This window comes from Chiloscyllium plagiosum, chromosome 36, assembly GCF_004010195.1.
Source record: "Chiloscyllium plagiosum isolate BGI_BamShark_2017 chromosome 36, ASM401019v2, whole genome shotgun sequence".
Lineage (NCBI taxonomy): Eukaryota > Metazoa > Chordata > Chondrichthyes > Orectolobiformes > Hemiscylliidae > Chiloscyllium > Chiloscyllium plagiosum.
The window spans coordinates 16,726,477-16,746,915 of record NC_057745.1 but is presented as its reverse complement, the minus strand read 5'-3'; the positions used below and the strand labels follow the sequence as shown (position 1 = coordinate 16,746,915).

Genomic DNA, 20,439 nt, shown 5'->3' with positions numbered 1-20,439 from the left:
ATAGTGTCTTGATGCAACTTCTTTTGTGTGTGTTGGGGTGGTTGCTTTCGTAGTTTAGGACTTGGTCTGTGTGTGTGGCTTTCCTGTATACCTTTGTGGTGAATTCTCCGTTCAGTGTTCTCTGTACCATCACGTCTAGGAATGGGAGTTGGTTGTCCTTTTCTTCCTCTCCAGTGAATGCATTACAAGCAAAATCAGATTAAACTGTAATGTATAGGGAGATCTATCACTTTGCAAATCAATAGGGGAGATTTGACTTAAGAACTGCGATGGATTCACTATCCAATATATAACCTGGCCAGTTTTCCTTACTGAGAGAAAGTGAGGACTGCAGATGCTGGAGATCAGAATCAAGAAGTGTGGCGCTGGAAAAGCACAGCAGGTCAGGCAGCATACAACCCTGTCACAGTAGGTACTGCAAAACATGTCAGAGTGTGGACATGGATACCACCATTACACGTGGGGAGACCTCCCACCATGTACGTGGCAGATACTCATGTGACTCAGCCAATGTTGTCTAAATACATTGCAGGCAAGGATGCCCTGAGGCATGATACATTGGGGAAACCAAGCAAAGGCTATGGCAACGGATGAATGGGCACCGCACAACAATCAACAGACAGGAGTGTTCCCTGCCAGTTGGGGAACACCTCAGTGGTCCTGGACATTTGACCTCGGACCTTCGGGTGACCATCCTCCAAGGCCGGCTTTGGGACAGGCAGCAGCGAAAAGTGGCCGAGCAGAGGCTGATAACTAAGTTCCGTACCCTTTGGGAGGGCCTCAACCTTGGGTCAGATGACCACCATTGCACTATATACACACACAGGCACTCCCACACTCACACTTGCATCCTCTCACAGTCTTAGATCACTCTATACACACACACACATATACGCTCCTTCTCACAGTCACTCACAACCCCCCCAACCCAGACACACACACATGCACTCCCTCACAGACTTAGACACTCTACACTCACATACATACACATAAACACTCTCTCTCACACACTCACAACCCCCCACCCCAGACAGATAGACACACACTCACATAAACCCATTTGCACACATATACATATACGTTTGTGGGGTGAATTTGTACTTGCAGAGTTACATTGTACTTTGCTCAAAAACTGCATAAATTCATGTAAGACTCTGTTAACTCACTTTTTAAATTTGAATCAGTCTAAACATTATGGCACAGACAGAGAACACAGGGGGCTAACACCTTCAACATAGTATCTAACTAACACCAATTGTTATAGTTAGCCTGAGAATGTAACTTGTAAAAACAATGTTTTATGATTTACATATGAAAGAAATGAAACTATCATGGTATTTGAACAGTTGAAAGACTCAACAAACAATCAAGGTATTTTTCAATGCATAATTTCAGTTAAATCACACTGTAAACTTTTGCTATAAATTCTGTGTCTTACAATTGTGTCCTCCACAACCACCTGATGAAGGAGCGGCGCTCCGAAAGCTAGTGTGCTTCCAATTAAACCTGTTGGACCAATTAAACCTAATGTTGTGTGATTTTTAACTTTGTACACCCCAGTCCAACACCGACATCTCCAAATCAAGAACATAGAAGATGTACAAATATGACAAATTACAGAGTCTTAAAGCATGGAAACAGACCTTTCGGTTCAACCATAATTCCAAACTAAACTAATCCCACCTGCCTGCGCTTGGCCAATATCTCTCCAAACATTTCTTATTCATGAACTTATTCAAATGTCTTTTAAATGTTGTTCCTGCATCCATCACTTCCTCTGGAAGTTCAATCCACACATGGACTACTGTGTAAAAAAATGTCCCATATGTCTTCTTTAAATCTTTCTCCTCTCACCTTAAAAATATGCCCCCAGTCTTGGAATCCCCCACACTTGCCATTCACCTTATTTATACCCCTCACGATTTTATAAACCTGGAGGCTTGAAAGCAGCTTCAACCTCGACAAACATTATTATTATCAACTTCTCTCATCTAATATCCGATTACTGATGCGCCATTATTGTAAATGCATAAAGAGAAAAACATTGTGGAAATTCTTAGATACATAAGATTTGTGCAGGGCATCCTCAAATTACATTACAGTCAGTCCAGGTTGCGAATAGGTTCTGTTCTCGAGACTGTCAATTTGTGCATAAGTTGGAGCACAATGCAGAACAATATAAAATTGCAGGTTAAAAGTCCAGGAAATTATTGTATGTCAGATCTTTAAAACCATGCCCACCATATGGGAATCACATTCATTAAGTACAAACATTCATAAGTTGGACATTCATCAATCGGGATCCCCAGTATTGCAATGACACTCTCGGGGTGAGGTGTGAAGAAATAAACTATGGTTTTAGATGTGAGCTTCCATTAATATAAGAACAAGACCAGCAATAGAGTTGAAGAAAAGGAAGAGGGATTTCTGTAAGTAGTCATGCTAGGAATGCTTCTCACTTCCATTTGGGATCTTGTAAGATTGTGACAACCAGAGCCAACACATACCCCTCATCGAATCTGGAACCGTGTTGTCCATGATATGCAGATTGGATTGGAGCCACAAGTCTGACGGTACTTCAGTTTGTGGGTTTGGAGCTGTTATGACTCAGGATTGCCAACTTGGATTAGAGCCACTAGAGCGTGAATAATTTTTTTCCCCCTGCAGCTTTGAAAAGCTATGCAACTGGTAATGATTAAAAACTCAACAGCAGCTTTTCATCTGGGTTCAGTGTGAAGACTTTTTCTAGTCAAAGGCAATAGAATTAGACATGTATAAAAAGACCATTTGCATTAATTGGATACAAGTACCAGTGCATACCAGTATGCTTAGCTGACATTAATAATTAAAGCTCTTCCACTGAAAAAAATATTACATTGTTGATTAGGATGGACAGGTTTCTTTGGCTTGGCATAGCACTACATTTCTTAAATTGATTCGTTACAGTTTTTAATCAGTGTTTGTACCAGATTAGAATGCAAGATATATAGTTTTTAGCTGACTACTTAATTCTCAATGCTTTGTAGTTCTATGTTTATATTAATTACTTGATTAAGTGACATGCCGCTAAAACATTTTACATGGAAATTGATTTTTTGTTCTTCAACACATCATATCCTGAAATACCACTACAAACAGAGAATGCTGGAGAAACTCAGCAGGTCTGGCAGCATCTGTGAAGAGAGATACTCAAGATAACATTTGACTGTTATGACTTCTTCAGAAATGGAAATTATTAGAATAAGTTTTTAAAAATATGATCTAGAATAGTATCTGACGGTGCTGCGTTTGTCTCGGGTTTCTGGCACATGCAGTACTTTGCTTTTGAGTACTACCGTTAAATCTGATTTCAAACTTGATTACCCAATTTCATTGGTTGTATACCAAGCTCAACATTATAATTTTTTTTGGATCTGAAATGTTCTGGCCTCAACATATTTAGCAGATGTGCATAATTTCAGTTTGCTTTTTAAAAATCGTTAAAAAATGTTGTTTTCCTCCATTTGTACCAGCCTTTGCTAGTTTTCATATCTACTTTTCCCTGACTAATTTCTACTATTCTTGAAAGTGGGAGGTAGCAGTAGATATCAATATGTTTGGATCTAAACATGAATAGCTAACACCTATAACTCTACACCGGGCTGAAAGATTTGAAGTCTCTATCTTAAGCATTAATTTCTGTCTGTTCGAATAGGGACATCGCTGTTGTTTTCAACATAGTGTTTTTATTTAAATACTTTTAATAGAATATGACAGTTGATTCATATTTGTTTACCAGCTTCAAGTAGAAATGACGACTTTTCTTAAACACTATCGGCAGAACTGTATTTAAGGAAAATGCTGTTTTTGCCACAGTAAAATTTTGGAGAGCTGCAGAATTCAGACTAGTTCCTAAATTGGGCTAGATTTTGCCAGGTGTAAAAAAGAATGATCCCAGTGTCCATTAATTATCAGCTCAGATTTTTGCATTGAGGTTTGCACTGGGATGTACTGTAATGAGAAGGCCTTGACAGTCACTACAGAGTGCTTGGGACCTGTGTGAACAAGACAAGCAATTGTGCATCATTTTAACCAGATTAAAGATTTACTGCTGAGCAGTGCAGAATCTGAGTCAGGAATGTTTAAATAGTTAATTCATTGGGAAATCGCACACAGAAAGCAAAATCGAAATGCTGAGAAAGGTATTTTTGAACTCTGCTGAGGGAATGTTACTCCACATTTGTAAAAATTAATTTTCTGTGCCAGACATTGTTTGGCATTACTGTACTAAAGAATTACATTTTTAAAAGAAAACCCTTCACAATGGTAATAGATAAAATCTAACTTTTTCTGGCATATCTACTGGCTATTTAATGGTAAGTACAGCAAATTCACATGATCACATATATTCAGTGATTCTCTTTACACAATATTAATAAAGCAAAGTCTCTGGGGACTTCATCACTAGAATTTGCTTTACAAATTTATTATTTAATAAATGTTAAATACTTAGTTATTTGTATTGCAAAATCTGGACTATTATCATCTTCAACAGTGTCATATGTAAAACAAATGCACTGGTGAGTCAGAGTGAAGAAGCAATTATGTTCAATGTACAACATCTGCTTGGCTTGGTATGGTTTTGTGGATTATGTTGTTAATTATGTGTTTTGGTCTTCCCATTTAACCTTTAATAAAACAAAGCACAGCTTAAATATTATTTATCAATTAAGTTAACAAATTCACTTCGGTTTCTGTCAATGTTAATGACAACAGAAAAAGGTTTCAGTAATTAGCAATTGTTCATTTACACTGAAATGACACAATGGAAGCACATTTTCAAAAACTACTCAACATATTCATTTACAATTAAAAATGTTGCAATCATTATTTTCTATTGCTGATTTCATAAAACTACTTTATGTACTACCCTCCTCTTCATAGCCTTTTCAGTTTCTAATTGTGTTCATGTTGTTCTAACCTGATTGACACAATATATTGTTCCCTGAGTACCAGTCACTTAATCTGATTCTGCAAAAATATGGAAGATTATATTTTTGACCGATGAGCTCCATGTAAAGTGATCACCAGTCTTCTACAAACACTGAACAGACTTGTATATTTCATATATTTTCCACCACTAAATTAATATCCAGCATTTGTTTCTTTCATCAGTTTGTTTTCTCGCATGAAACTACCATCAGTCATGCTCACATACAGTTGCCAACACAAGCCCTGCAGCAAGTTTTAAAAGGAATTGTGATCATCTGCTTTTGTACTTTTTCCCCCTTTATTCTTTAAATGGGATGTAGGCCAGCATTGTTTTACCCTTCCAGAAATTCTCTTCAACTGAACATCTTGCTAGGCTATTTCAGAGGGCACTCAAGAGTCAACCACATTACTGTGGGTCTGGAGTCACGTTTAGGCCAAACCAGGTAAGAATGGCAGATTTCCTTCCCTAAAGGGTACTGTGTGAGCCAGATGGATTTTCACAACTATTAATGACAGCTATCATGGCCCTGATTATCAAGACCAGCTTTACACTCCAGGTTCATTAATTGAATTCAGATTCTACTATTTGCGTTAGTGGGATTTGAATGAGCGACCCTAGACTATTTAAATTAATAGTATAATGAAACTACCACCTATAGATTTAATTACAAAAGTTTTCAATGTGGTGAAACACTGGTCATGGTGCCATTCAACACCCAATATATGTTTTTATATTTAATATATGGTGACAATAGGATCTAGTTTGACAGATTTACTGAATGATGTGACTTCCACAAACCATTATGCATTTTGCAAATCACTTACAGAATCCTTACAGTGTGGAAGCAGGCCATTCAACCCATTGAGTCCACACCATCCCTCCAAAGCTCATCCCACCTAGACCCATCCCCCCACCCTATCCCTGTAACCATGCATTTCCCATGGCTAATCCATCTCGTCTGTACATCCCTGGACACTATGAACAATTAAGCATTGCCAATCCATCTAACCTTCACATCTTTGGACTGTGGGAGGAAACTGAAGCACCCAGAGGAAACCTAAGCAGTCACAGGGTCATAGAGATGTACAGCACGGAAACAGACCCTTCAGTGCAAACCATCCATGCCAATCAGATATCCCAACCAATCTGGTCCCACCTGCCAGCATCCAGCCCATATCCCTCCAAACCCTTCCTATTCATTTACCCATCTAAATGTCTTTTAAGTGTTGCAATTGTACTAGCCTCCACCACTTCCTCTGGCAGCTCATTCCATAGACGTACCACCCTCTGCATAAAAATGTTGTCCCTTCGGTCTCTTTTATATCTTTCCCCTCTAGGGAAAAATGTACAAACTCCACACAGTCACCTGAGACTGGAGCCCAGACCAGGTTCTTGGTGCTGTGAGGCAGCAGTGCTAACCATTGAGCCACCATGCTGGCCTTATAGAGATGAGACTTTCTTCCAGTAGCATCAACAGACTTGTCACTTATGTGATAATTGCATAATTTTAAAATAATTTACTTGTTATCCATTCCTGTTTCTCTTTTAGAATTCCTGGTATCTCCTCCCTTTTACTGCTGCCTTCAATCTTCTGTTTTCCAGTAATTGCAATCTCTAATCCAAAGCTAACAATTCTGCTGCTGCAAACATGGATTTCAGTTCCTTCCTTGTTTTTCCAGGAAATTAAAAAATGTAAACTAAAATATTTTTAAAAATCAATCATCCACCAGAAATAAAAATAATCAGAAAACAATTAAAAGATAATGAAGCAGAATTTTAAAAAACCTTTCTTTGTAGCTTTTTTTGAAATAGTTAATTCCTTTTTCATCCACAATTATTCCTAATGTCCAATTAATTTGGTTCCCTAATTTTCAGCTGCACTAATTCTTCAAAATCCCCAAAAATTGCCAAAATATTAAAACGTGAATAAAATGAAATATGAAAACATTGAATAACAAACAGTAGTTTCGAGGTCATTCCCATTTGTGATGCTAGCATTCCTGATCTAACCTGGAATTAATTTATTGTAACTTGATGCAAGTACTATAACTGGAACTTCCATGAAAACAATATCAGTAATAAAAGATATCATGAATACAATATAGGAAAATATTTATTTTCAAATTTCCCCTGGATTATGTGTTCTGTTAGTTTCTGTAATCCTCAAAGCATGAAGTTCTGGACCAGAACAGCAGGTTTCTTCAGTATAATGTTTCTATATCAATGTTTATTTTTCCATCTCCCTAATCTTGCCCTGCAGAGCATCACATGTCTTCTTTGCATCACCAAGCAGCATTGAAGAGTTCGGTTTGTAGAAGATTGGATTGTCAACTGCAGCATAGCCAACTCCAAGGGTTCGCTTCATCACAATAACCTGCAGGTGGAAGAAAGTTTCAAACAGATAGCTCATTCAATTCTTATGCACAATGTTAGATTCAATTGGAATTTATCTCATTAATTTAAAATGCATATAGAGTTTCAGTTGCCTATTATTTGTCTTCACACATCTTTTTTCAGTTCACAGTCAACTATATCAATAGCTAGATTGTGACTTTTTTCCAAAGTTGTTTTGCATAAAGAAAAATTAATATTTGTGCTAATTTGGTTTTTGTGAGAATCCAATCCAGTTTTGGAAAACAAGTGTTTCTCTATTATTCTGGCATCTCAACTATCCCTTTCAATTATGTTACAGCTTTGCAGAGTGCAAAAATCTCATCCAATGAACAGCTAATTTATAATCAAATGGCTGCCATGGATCAGTTAATGTGAAACGTTACACTAGTGGAGGCTGCTTTTCTGGCAATTTGTCTCAGATTGTCAGGGTAAGGTAACAATGACTTTTCCCTATATCCAACCATACTATAGCTTTCTGTCCTGAATGCTGCCCACAATGTAACCTCTACTATTCTTCAGAAATGGTAACCGTGATGTTGCTGATTAAATAATTCATAAATACATATTTTAACAAGAACAGTAAGAATTTGTGAATGTTGGAGCAGGGATATTAAGATGCCCTTAGCTACAAAAGTGGTAATCAACAAAGCAGGAATGGCAGACAATTGATAAATTTAATTACTAATGACATTCTTCAAAAGTGTGTAATGTGTGTAAAGAAGTGTAACGTTATGTATAATGGGAGAAACAAAATTAATGGTTAACAAGAAAGTGAAAAAGCCACTGTGAAGAGCTAAGGCTTGCAACAGTGGTGATCAAATTTAAAATAAGAAAGATGAAATTAAAATCAGTAAGTGGTAAATGATGGGCAAATTATTCGAGATGTCTCAATAAAATGAAAAGACAGATTTGTAACGATGCTCTGCTCTGAAGTATTGTTGCAATTAATTCAGATTCTCAGAAAATGTTCCACAAAGCTCCACATATAAAATCTTTCATAAGTTAATGCTCATGGAATATACGGCATGGTGGCTCAGTGGTTAGCACTGTGCCTCACAGCACTAGGGGCTCAGGTTCGATTCCACTCTTAGGCAACTGTGTGGAATTTGCATGTTCTCCCCATGTCTGCGTGAGTTTCTGCCGGGTGCTCCGGTTTCCTTTCGCAGTTCAAAGATGTGCAGGTTAGGGTGGATTGGCCATGCTAAATTGCCCATAGTGTTCAGGAATGTGTAGGTTAGGTGTGTTGGCTATGGAAAATATGGGGTTACAGGGTACGGGGATGGATCTGGGTGGGATGCTGGGTATGGATTTGTTGGGCCAAATCGCCTGTTTCCACACTGCAGGGATTCTATGGATAATGGCAAAAATACAATCTTTAGCTAGACTGAAAATGGCTTGGCAACAAGCAGGAAACACATAAATGAAAAAGATTCAAATTCCATGCAATGACTAGTGACTTTTACAAGGATGTTTCGGTCATGCCTTCTTTCCAATATTTATATGCAATTATGATACACATTTTCTGACAGCACTGCACTGGGAGAATGATTGCAATCAGAGCTCAGAATCAACATGAGAACTGGGTTTAGGAAGGACAAACGTGTTTATTAAATGCACTGGAATAGGAAATGAAAAAACATGCCCAGATGATCTTTATGAACACAGACAAAAAGAGAAGCAAAGCAATTGTTTAATATACAACACCTAGTTCTTGATGTCGTGGAAGGCATGTCTAGGAGTAAAAGTTAGTGAAACAAAATAAGTTGGCTAAAGAAATTCATCTTGCCATTTTCTTTGCAGAAGCGTTGTCTAGTCATTTACCTGCAAAATCAATTCAGGCTGTACACAATGCACTCTTTTCATATACAACAGTGCTGTCTAAAAGCAAGCTGTCATTTTAGGGCAACAACAGTTGTTCCAGTGAGCTAAGAGCTGAGAGGCTTCTTTAAGTCCTCACTCTTTTTTTTTAAAAAAAAAGTGGCCTACCCAACTTTCTCATCTCCTTCTTCCCAATCTCAGTCACTCACCTCTTAGGTCATGGCACTTCTTAAGCCTCAAAGTGGAGTCACAATGGGAAGGAAGTACTGCTACCCAACATTATAACCTGGTGTCCACAGCACTTTGATCCAGCAGAGATCTCAAGGGCTGGTGGAATCCAGGTGTAAACTCTGATTAAGGAGCAGACCTGGCACAGTTTATGAAATCTGGATAAGATTGCAAGACCTGGAGGGGTCTTCAGAGGACTGCAGGATCTGAAGGAGACCTGCAGGACCGGAAGCTAGTCAGATGCAAGGTACATAGATACACAGAATGCAGGGAACTGGATCTTGCAAAGCAGATTATCCCAAGCATTGCTTATTGGGCAGACAAACAAAAAAAAATCGATTTAAAATAAAGTGAATTGAATCTGACATCATTCCACGGCAAATCTGGCTTTGGGATGGATTATGGGAAAACACTAATTTGTTGGAATTTTGACCACGATGCCTCCTTAATTGGTATCAAGACAGGTTCTGTCTTCAATTAAGGGAGGTGGGTGGGTTCACAATCTTGGACAGCCAATCAATGGCCATCCACAGTTTGGGATAGCAGCAGACAGCATTAAAGGATTAGTAACTGAGAAGGTGGTTTATGGTAATGTTGGCCTCCCAGACAGACACTTTTTAAAGAAGAGTAATTAAAAAGTAAACAGTACAGCCATGGCTGTGGGCTTGGAAGGGAATTCTGAGGGGTAACTGGTCTCCTCAGAGTAACCTATGATTGCTTGTATGCCCTTACCAAGGAAGGAGGGCCTCTGGGTATCCCTGGAGGCCAACCATTGGGTCCTCACCTCGAGACAGTGTAACTGCACTCCCTGCCATCACAATGAGAGAGTGGAAACTTCACCCTCCCCGTCAGCCATTACTTACTGTTAAAACTCTAAACAAGCCGAATTGCCTGTTTTGTGGCAGTGTGCAGCCATTTTAGCCAAAGACTGACACAAGGAGGTTCCTGTATTTTCTGACCCTGTTCAACTCCATTCCTAGCCTCACTGAGGGTCGAAGATCCTGCCCAGTGTTACACTGCAAACTGAAAATCCACAGAGGAGATAGTCTTTTGAGGTTAGGATTAAAATACATTACTGGGGCACTCTGGAGAGTGCATTGCTTTCCGCTATGCCACATTTGCCTTGCTGTTTTCAGAGCTGATGCTGAATGCCAGAAAGAGAATAAAAAACTACATTCCCAAGTACTGACGCCTCTTGAAGTCTCTGATTGAGTCTATCCCACTGGATATTTTGTTGAAAGTAATAAAGAGGATTTTTTTTTTAAACTGTACACAATTTCCAAGAATGTACCTCAACTGTCATAATGTTTCAGAGTATAACCTACTTTGGCCAAGAATTGTTATGCTTGGATAAGACAAGAAAGCTGAATGCTTATTCTAAAGGCCAGTCCATTATAATTACAGCTTGTGCGGCAATAATAGAGGGTGGACACGCATCAAAACTAACAGCCCACCCACCACATGTAAGTAAATATTTAAACACCACAGATCTTGTTCAATAAGCAGCCAGCCAATTACAGGGCATGATTTGTGCCCCAGTGAAAGGTGAAAGTCCAACAGTCAGCCAACTTAACCCACCCACAGTGTGCAATGGACCTCTTGTCTGTTAGCTCACTGCCCATCTTCCTACCAGGACTGGTGGGGGTTGCAAGCAGTCTTCTTCTCCTTGTAATTTTCAGCCCCAAGTTGCACGCATTCTTCAGTGTTGGGTGCGGGACAGTGGTCAGCACTGCTGCCTCACAGCGGCAGGGACCTGGTTCGGTTCCAGCCTCGGGCGACGGTCTGTGTAGAGTTTGCACATTCTCCTTGTGACTGCGTGGATTTCCTCCAGGTGTTCCGGTTTCCTCCCACAGTCCAAAGATGTGCAGGTTAGGTGAATTGGCCACGCTAAATTGCTCAAAATGTTCATGGATGTGTAGGTTAGGCACATTAGTCAAGGGAAATGTAGTGTAATAGGGTAGGAGCAGGGGAATGGGTTGGATGTGATACTCTTCGGAGGGTCGATGCGGACTTGTTGAGCTTAATGGCCTGTTTCCACACTGTAGGGATTCTCTGATCCATGATCAGAGTTTGGCAAGTTTAATAGTATACTTCTTTGTGGTACTAACAGCACATTATACAGAGCAATAGTCAGAAGCAGACAAGCTTGGAGACACACTTCAAGAATTTGGAAAGTTAGACTAACGTTTCCATCCTGGATAGTCCAGAGATGTGAGCTGCAACAGAAGCGGTGGAAAACATGTTGGAGTTGTTTACCAAGGGCTGCCAACCCCAAGGCTCTGGGCTGCAGTGGAAGCCTGGGCCTCTGTTTTGTATTTCCAAATTAATTTTGTCAGAACTGGCTAGATCCTTTTGTTGACTTGCCAAATCATATGTGCCCATCATGCCACCAAAATGGGAAAACACATTCTTTTAAACATTTTGACTACTTCGGCATAATCCTCAACTCTTTCATCCAAGAGGAGAATCAAACATGGTCTTCCAAATGGAAACAAAAATAAAGTATGATCTCAGACCCATTGTACAAGCAAACACTTAAAACATTGGTGAGGCAATCCTCATTCCAAAGTGGTTAAAAAAAACAGGCGTGTGTTATTTGGGGAGCAAACGTTCCTATTCCACAGCTTTCTCTTAAAACACTTCAATGCAACATTTTTCTTTTTGTTTAACCATTATACCAATAACCATTTGTGTAGCACTTTACACAAATCCAAAGCACTTCACCACTACTTATCAACAAAGTGCGGTCATTGCTACACTGTACGAAATGTCACAATAAACAGGCACAGTCAGGTCACAGTGACCAGAAAGTCTGCTTTTGTAACAATAGGCACAACACTGGAATGGTTCCCCAATTCCTCTTCGAAACAGTTGCACAGAAACGGTTTGCATCCATCTGAAGGGACCAGGGGATTATCTCAGTTGGAAGGTGGCTCCTCTGACAATGCAGCACTTCCTCACAGTTCATACCTTAATGAACTAAGAATCTAATGTGCACAGACATGAGAGAGAAAAGGGAGACTCAAGAACAGACATGACTTCATATTCACAACTGCTGTTATGTCAAAATCATCATCATCCCCTGCTTCCTCCTTTCAGTGTCCTGGACAAATTCTTTTCCCCCAGCATCATCTCCAGCCCTCCACTAGCAACAGTCTGGATTGAATACAACTGCTTGTGACTTAGGTATCATACGGGATTCCAAGATGATCATATATTCGGCCAGCACAAAGACTGCCTACTTTCACTGTCACAACATCATTCAACTCCACTCTACCTGAGCTCATATGCTGCTGAAACTACCATTTCTGTCTTTTTTATCCCTAACCTGGATAGTTTCAACAACTCCTAGATTCCCATCTTCCATGCTGCATAAACCTCTGCACTAAATATCCCTACTTGCACCATATGCTTCTGATCCATTAATACTGTGCATCAACCAATATTGAAGGGCTGTTTGAGGAGGAACCAATTTTAAAATTCCCCACCCTTGCTTTCAAATTTCTCCAAGACTCATGACCTCCAGATCCATAATCTTCAGAGATATCTACACTATTATGTTTGTACAATTTTAATTAAGCCACAATTGGCAGCTTTGCTTAACCTCTAGAATCCTCTTCCCCTACCCTCAATTCCTCTTCAGGTGCTCCTTCAAACCTACTTCTTTGACCAAAGCTTTTGGTCATGAGTCATGGCATCTACCCGAGAGAGACTGTTAAATTATGTTCGATAAGCCTCCTGTAAATTGTTTTAGAGCATTAAAGGTGGTACAAAAATACAAATGAGTTGCCTTGTGAAGACTTGTATGTGATTCCAAAACCCCAGAGTACTGCCGTATAATGAGACAAGTAGATGTAGAAATTCTGCCTGAAGACCAAAAGAACATTGTTTATGGACATTAACTTGGTATATATCCAACAGAAACGGATTGATCCATTTATGGACCTAATTAAAAATCTGTATTCTTTGTTCTTCCCCCAACGCACTCTATTAAAAACACAATTTGCACAACCTGACCCTTTCTATAATTGACTGCTAATGACCACATATATCATCTGCCAAAAAGAAATGGTGTGTTTAGATCAAGATTATGTTTGGCTCAGGATTCCAAATTAAAGTGAAGTACTAGGAATGCTGGACAACCTCAACAGGTCTAGTAGATCGGTGGAGAGAGGCAGTTAATGTTTTTTTAGTTCAATCGGTGTCTTCTTCAGAACGCACTTCAAAAACGAGTTATATCAGACTCGAAATACTGGCTTTCTTTCCACAGATTCTACCAGAGTTTCTCCAGCACTTTCCACTTTATTTCAACATTCCAAATGTTGTAACAGAAAAGAACAACCAAATGTATAGGCCTTTATAGTAAGTTTTGCAAAACCACCCTGGATTCAGAGCAAAAAATAAGAAATGTTATTGTTCACAAAGCAATTGCTTTGCATAACGTATTAAACAACTATTGTTTCAAACACCGCTAGATCTTATAAGGTACATTTACACTCCAGCTCACCTGCTTGGCTTTCCAGACCTCCAAAACAGGCATACCAGCAATAATAGAATTGGGATCTTCCTGTGCTGCTGAATTTACAGTGTCGTTGGCACCAATAACCATAACCAAATCAGTTTCTAAGGATACAAAAAGAGCTTGACATCAGTCTGTTATTGTTGAAAGTAACATAATAAACAAAATGTAAATCACTGTTATACAGTAATATTTTATTAATATTGAACCCTAAGCCCAATTGTTTTATTAAAAAAAAGTACAGAACATCGTCATCAAGAATTATTTGTTTCTGCCATAATAAATATTAAATAGTGATTGTAGACTCACAAGTTGAGGCTGAATAAATCATAGTGAATGTGCCTCATTTGGATTATGCAAACTCAAATGTTAATTTACCACCTGATTCACATACAGATAGGAACTTCCATAGGGCAATATTTATTATTTCGGACATTCTGCCTTTAAGAAATCTGTGCCCAAGAAGTCAAGTTGCTCAACTACATTCATGACACGGTACACAAAAACCTTTTTCTCGGAAGGCAAAAAGCAGCTTCCCTTATAATGAATGCAACATTTGATCAAGTCTAGGATCAGAGACCTTCCGCAAAACCCAGAGGGAAAATCAACCAGTCGCAGGTCAGACCTACCACAAAGACACATATCTGTGGCTGCTTTGCAAAATCCAGCCCAGGATTTGTTGAAATTTCTTCCAACTAAAGGAAAGATGAATGCCCTTGGATGGCCCCTGCTACAAAGGTCATTCTCTTGTCAGCAGATGCACCTCCCATTCTGCCCACAGACGCTGAATCAGTCTGCTCTCAAAACGGGGCTGCAATCTGACCTTGCATTTTCTCCATTACAAGACCTCCCTATTTTCACCTCTAGCATTGGTTGTCTCTTCAGACCATCTTGTACAACTCTAGCTTGTATTACCTTCAGTTTCAACTATTCCCAATATTCCCCAGCCAACGTTTTTTACTCCACCCTCCATTAAATTCAGCTCAATAAAATGTCTGCTGTCCATATCCACATTGTATGTATAAAGTTTACTTCCTTACAGAACTAGATGAGGAATATTGGGCCAAGTGCTAGAAAATGGGATGAGAATAGTTAGGTGGCTGATGTTGATACAATGCGTCAAAGGGGTTTATTCCAAAACTCTCCGACTATGTGCAGCCACACACAGCCATGCCATTCTCCAATTGAAATGATAGGCAGTTCTAAGGTTTTCTGCTAATGTTGCTTTGGAGAATGATGCATGTCGATGTCCTTTCTGATCTTCCCTTCCTCTCTTGTGCTTCCAAGGCAAGAATCCACCTCCGACTCAGCATTTCTCCACATATCCTTAGACAACATTGGAAACTCTGTGTGAGGCTGAATCAAGAGGAAAATCCAAGAGGGCTAGCATTCATGGTATGGTGTATCAGTTGACATCAATATTATCCGATCAGTTTTTCTACATTCAAAAAAATTAGGAGGGAAACAATAATGCCAGTAAATGTTGAACACATGTTTCTCCTTAAAATCCAAGTTTACTAGAGCTGGTCATTTTGTCAATGCCCGCTGCCTCATGAATAAATAAATCCTTGCACTTACTTTCAAACAAAAGCAGTTTGCTACCTCCTTTCACTTATAGGTTACAAATATTTTAAGCATAAAGTTTATTTTAGCATTAACTCTTGGTTGACCAGCAAATTTTACCATGTTTGCTGAATTGTTTAAGGTAAAACAGTATTTTGTTAATTATCGTCTAGGTTTGCAACAACTTGCGTTGTGATTGAATGCAAAATAAAGGCCATGAGTTGCATTACAAACTCAGTAGAGACCAGTAATATTTTTGTACTTATTTTAGTAATCACCTGGATTTCCAGATTCTAAAAGAAAAAAGCCATAGGCTGCATGGTTTAAATCAAAAATATTTTACTATCCAATTAACTCAGTTACTTATAATCTAAAATGAACTGTTTGAATCACATATCCTTTTTTCCACAATAGACAGATCTTTTTCTTCTGCAGCCTGTATTGAACCGCTTTCACACAGAATCACCACCCTATAATTAGCTTATATTAAACTTCTCCCCCTCTCATTTATTGTTGAGGCAACCAGATCATGTGATCATTCGCTAGTGACTAGGTGAATTACCCAAAATCAAATCCTCATGTGATCATTTGCTAGTGACTGGATGAATTCAAATCCTGGAAAAATCTAGCTCTAAAGGGATCTTCATTCCATCACTAAATACAGGTTTCATCTGTAAGGTGAAGTCATTCATCGGATGTGGGCATCACTGGCTAGGCCAGTATTTATGGGGCCATCCTTGACTGTCCTGGAGAAGGTAATGGGGAGCTGCTTTCTTGAAACACCACAGTCTAAGGCAGAAATAAACAACAGAAATTTGTTCACGAGGTTTATGGTCTTTCCAGATCAGGTAGGCAAGCATGGAAGGAGGAATGAGACAGCAGAGGAGGTCAGTTTGAGGGGGCCAAGGGAACAGGGACTAGATAGGAGAAGGGTGGTGGAACAGAACGAGCAAGAGAACAGGTCAAATATTTATCAAATGCAAGATAGGAAACGCTTTTTCATTTTAGGAATAGGAAATCGCTATCCTCAATGTCTGCTTATCTAACAAGTTTCTTCCTGAAGTATCTTTGGCAGTTTCAAATTACACAGGGAGGCAAAATCAACAAAAAAATTATATCAGAAGGTCCAACTTAGAAGAAAAATTTGTGTGCAGTATGGAGTCCATTAACATATTATAAACAACTGATAATGTGCTAATGGGTACAGCAGTATAGTCGTGGTATATATTACTAGTCTAGAAGTTGAAAATGGTGCAATATATGTACAACGTACTTTAAGTGTTACAATTTTTGAATTTCTACTGTTGTACATTTTCTGTGTGTATACATGACTGATAATGTGGCCCAGGTGCAAAAGCTTATCGAGAACTTACTGCAAATTAAAGGCAGCAAAATTATCCTCTGCTTCCATTACCTCTTGAAGGGGAGGGGAGAATCTACTATTTATTTTTATTATGCTCTGCTTTATTTCTGCATTCATAGTTCTCAGACTTTCTGTCCAAGTCTTCAATATACTGCTGCTCAACCAATATAAAAAAAGTTCAGCTTTAATTTCAAGTGTTTATATAAGTAATTTTCTGATAAAACTATACATATTATCGCAAGCGAGTATGTGAACATTAATAAAACAAGGGATAATATTGAGAGGACATTGCATTGGTTTCTGGCAGCACCTCAGAATTATTGTTGTTTTTTTCTGTTCTCACCTGGGAAGTCCTCATTTATCTCATCCATTTCTAAAACAATGTCATAAGGTACACCCGCCTCAGCCAAAAGTACATTGAGTTGACCAGGCATTCGGCCTGCAACAGGATGTATTCCAAACCTGCAAAACAACATTCCAACAATTAATGAAAATAACCTTTTTTGTAGTAAGTACCATATCATATTTTGATTGCTTAAATGGCATTGTTTCTCAGTGAAGAAAAGTGGCATGTTCCATCATGCGTTTGATTGATGCAGACTTCACAAAATGTGCCTTTCTTCTTGAATATTCGGTGCTGAATTTCTAACATCTATTCAACTGAACTATTACATAGGTTACCTGTAAACCATGAACTGCAGAATTAACAGCAATTTTGACATGGATACAAACCAGTGTGACAGATTGAGAAGTAATGTTTGACCAGAACAAAGCAGTTTTCAATTCTAGTTTGAAAACCTAGAAGAATATTAAACAAGCTGAGTTTGCTTTGAAGAGTCTAAGTTTTGGACATCAAATTTCTGATTGAATCCATGAAGCATTCCATAATCTCTTTACTTAATGTTTAATGACATACTGGTTCATTGCAACAATTTCTGTTGTATTTGTCATGGTTTTAGTGTAAAAAGTTTTTGCTCAATCAAAAATAAAAATATAAACTTGAATCTATAAATTGCTGGTTTATATTAGACTCCTGGTCAACAGGAGGAAATATTTTCTACACTGAATAATTCTCCATTACAATCATTTAGTAGATTAACGTAAGTCAGTTACACCTCAACAGAGGACAAAATACAATTCATAAAATCTTTGGTACTTGTAGAATGAGAATGAAGTACAGACAGAAACAATAGTCAGGTCTTCATTAGAGAATTTAGTAATGATGTGGGCACTATTTTATTCATGCAAGATTAAACCCGATTCCTGATGAAGGTCTTATGCCCGAAACATTGATTCTCCTGCTCCTCAGATGCTGCCTGACCTTGTGCATTTACAGCACCACACTCCCCAGCATTTGCAGTCCTCACTTTCTACTGTTTTATTCATGTCTGGGACATCCATAGGCAAGCTTATGCTTGAAACATGGTCTCACGTATGAAGCAATTTAATCAGCTAACATACTTAGGTTAAACAATAAGCCCAATAGTCCCAAAAGATTCACTAGTTTCTACATACCTAGCACTCTGGACATCTTTCAATGAAATAATGATCTGACACATAATATGTCAAGCTATAAACTGCATTTACCAAGGCAAACCAATCAAATAGAAGGACAAGTAAACACAACAGATGTAAGCAGGATCTCAAAATAGATGCAATTAACTGATCATCCCATTCACCCCACATCACCAATTCTCCCTGACCCTACTGCTGGACAATTGAGATGTTTAGCAGAATAACAGCACTAATGACTTGTAAAAATAAACCAGGGCAATGATTATACAATAGATATGCATGTAGAATATTCAACAATATATAGAAATGTAAAGATCTACTGGCAAAGTACATGCCTTAAATACTCCACTCTGATCTAATAGCATAGAATGGACACTGCTATTACTCTCAGTGTTCATGCCTCCCAAAGTCTAATATCTCTGTCAGCAAAGTCAGCTTACAGGCCACCCAATATTGCATTGACATGGAGCTGCAAAGAGGCATTTATAGAACCCCTGCAGCCTGCCAGTAGCATATTAATGAGGACCTGCCATCAAATGGACTAGGCCTCTTGCCACATATACCCGGAAGTTGGCCAGTGTGTTGTGGAGAATCCTCTGGTAGTAATTTTAAACAACTAATGACAGCCAAGTGTGATGGTGGTATAGATTAGAAACCGTGAGGGAGAGGGAGAGGGAGAGGAGGGGGAGAGGGGAGGAGGGGAGGAGGGAGAGGGAGAGAAAAAAACCAAGCCCTTACCTGATCTGCTTCCCTTGTTCGATGAGCATCTTCACCATGTCAGCTATTGGATATTGAGCTTTTGCAGCACACAAACCCCAACCTGTATTACAGATCACATATTTAATCCAAAATTAACACACTACATTGTTTTTAAAAAAAAGCTGAGATGGCATTTTAGGGCATGATAGGTTAAGATTCCTCAATGGCATTACCATTTACCTTGTTAACACAGCATTAAAACAAGTGGTTTTGGAGAAGATTAAATGTGTTTTTGTTTTGCTTGTATATATACTGGGCGATTAAGTAACTCCTCTGAAATTTTCTATTTATTTATTAAATCAGCAATGATGGCTGGTGCTCATCCCACAATAACCATTTCTGCAGAATCGGGTAGACTCTACCTGATTGAGAGCGGAAAAAAAATCTCAAACACTAAAGTTTAATAATTAATGTCATGTTTTGATTAGATTAGATTACCTACAGTATGGAAACAGGCCCTCTGAAGAGTAACCCACCCAGACCCATTCCCCTACCCTGTATTTACCCCTGACTAATGGACCTAGAACTCTGGGCAATTTAGCATGGCCAGTTCACCTAACCTGCAGATCTTTGGACTGTGTGAGGAAACGGGAGCACCCGGAGGAAACCCACGCAGACACTGGGAGAATGCGCAAACTCCACACAAACAAACAATCACCTGGAAGCTGGAATCAAACCCGGGTCCCTGGCGCTGTGAGGCAGCAGTGCTAACCACTGAGCCACCGTGCCACCCTGGTGATATTTAGGTGATATTTAGCCAAACTAGAAAATGGTAATAATATTGTCAGGGCTCTGCAAAATATCTAAAATATCGTTTGATACAATCAATCATCCAGCAACGTTTGCAACAACTGCATGTTTTTAAAAAAATCTTGAAGAAACGGACAGGTTTAGTGACCCAGTATTTCCATGATCTCACTGTTTAATGCAGAAATAAGCTGGTAATGGAATGACAAGCAAATGAAGCAAAAGCAATGTCAATAGACAATGGGTGCAGGAGTAGGCCATTCTGCCCTTTGAGCCTGCACCACCATTCAATATGATCCTGACTGATCATCCTTAATCAGTATCCTGTTCCTGCCTTATCTCCATAACCCTTGATTCCACAATCCTCGAGAGCTCTATCCAACTCTTTCTTAAATGAATCCAGAGACTGGGCCTCCACTGCCCTCTGGGGCAGAGCATTCCACACAGCCACCACTCTCTGGGTAAAGAAGTTTCTCCTCATCTCTGTCCTAAATGGTCTACCTCGTATTTTTAAGCTGTGTCCTCTGGTTCAGCACTCACCCATCAGCAGAAACATGTTTC

General features: G+C 39.0%; 1 protein-coding gene across 1 annotated transcript in view; it reads right to left on the bottom strand.

The window, feature by feature from the left end:
• Positions 1-7,067: 7,067 nt before the first annotated feature.
• Positions 7,068-20,439, bottom strand: part of LOC122540995 (NAD(P) transhydrogenase, mitochondrial-like) — a 65,341-nt gene continuing 51,969 nt past the window's right edge. Inside the window, exons 19-22 of the mRNA XM_043677408.1 lie at positions 19,111-19,192; positions 17,201-17,319; positions 13,920-14,035; positions 7,068-7,346 (exon numbers count right to left, since the gene is read on the bottom strand). Coding sequence (XP_043533343.1) covers positions 7,200-7,346; positions 13,920-14,035; positions 17,201-17,319; positions 19,111-19,192 — 464 coding nt within the window. The 3' untranslated portion in view covers positions 7,068-7,199. The remainder of the gene's footprint in view (positions 7,347-13,919; positions 14,036-17,200; positions 17,320-19,110; positions 19,193-20,439) is intronic.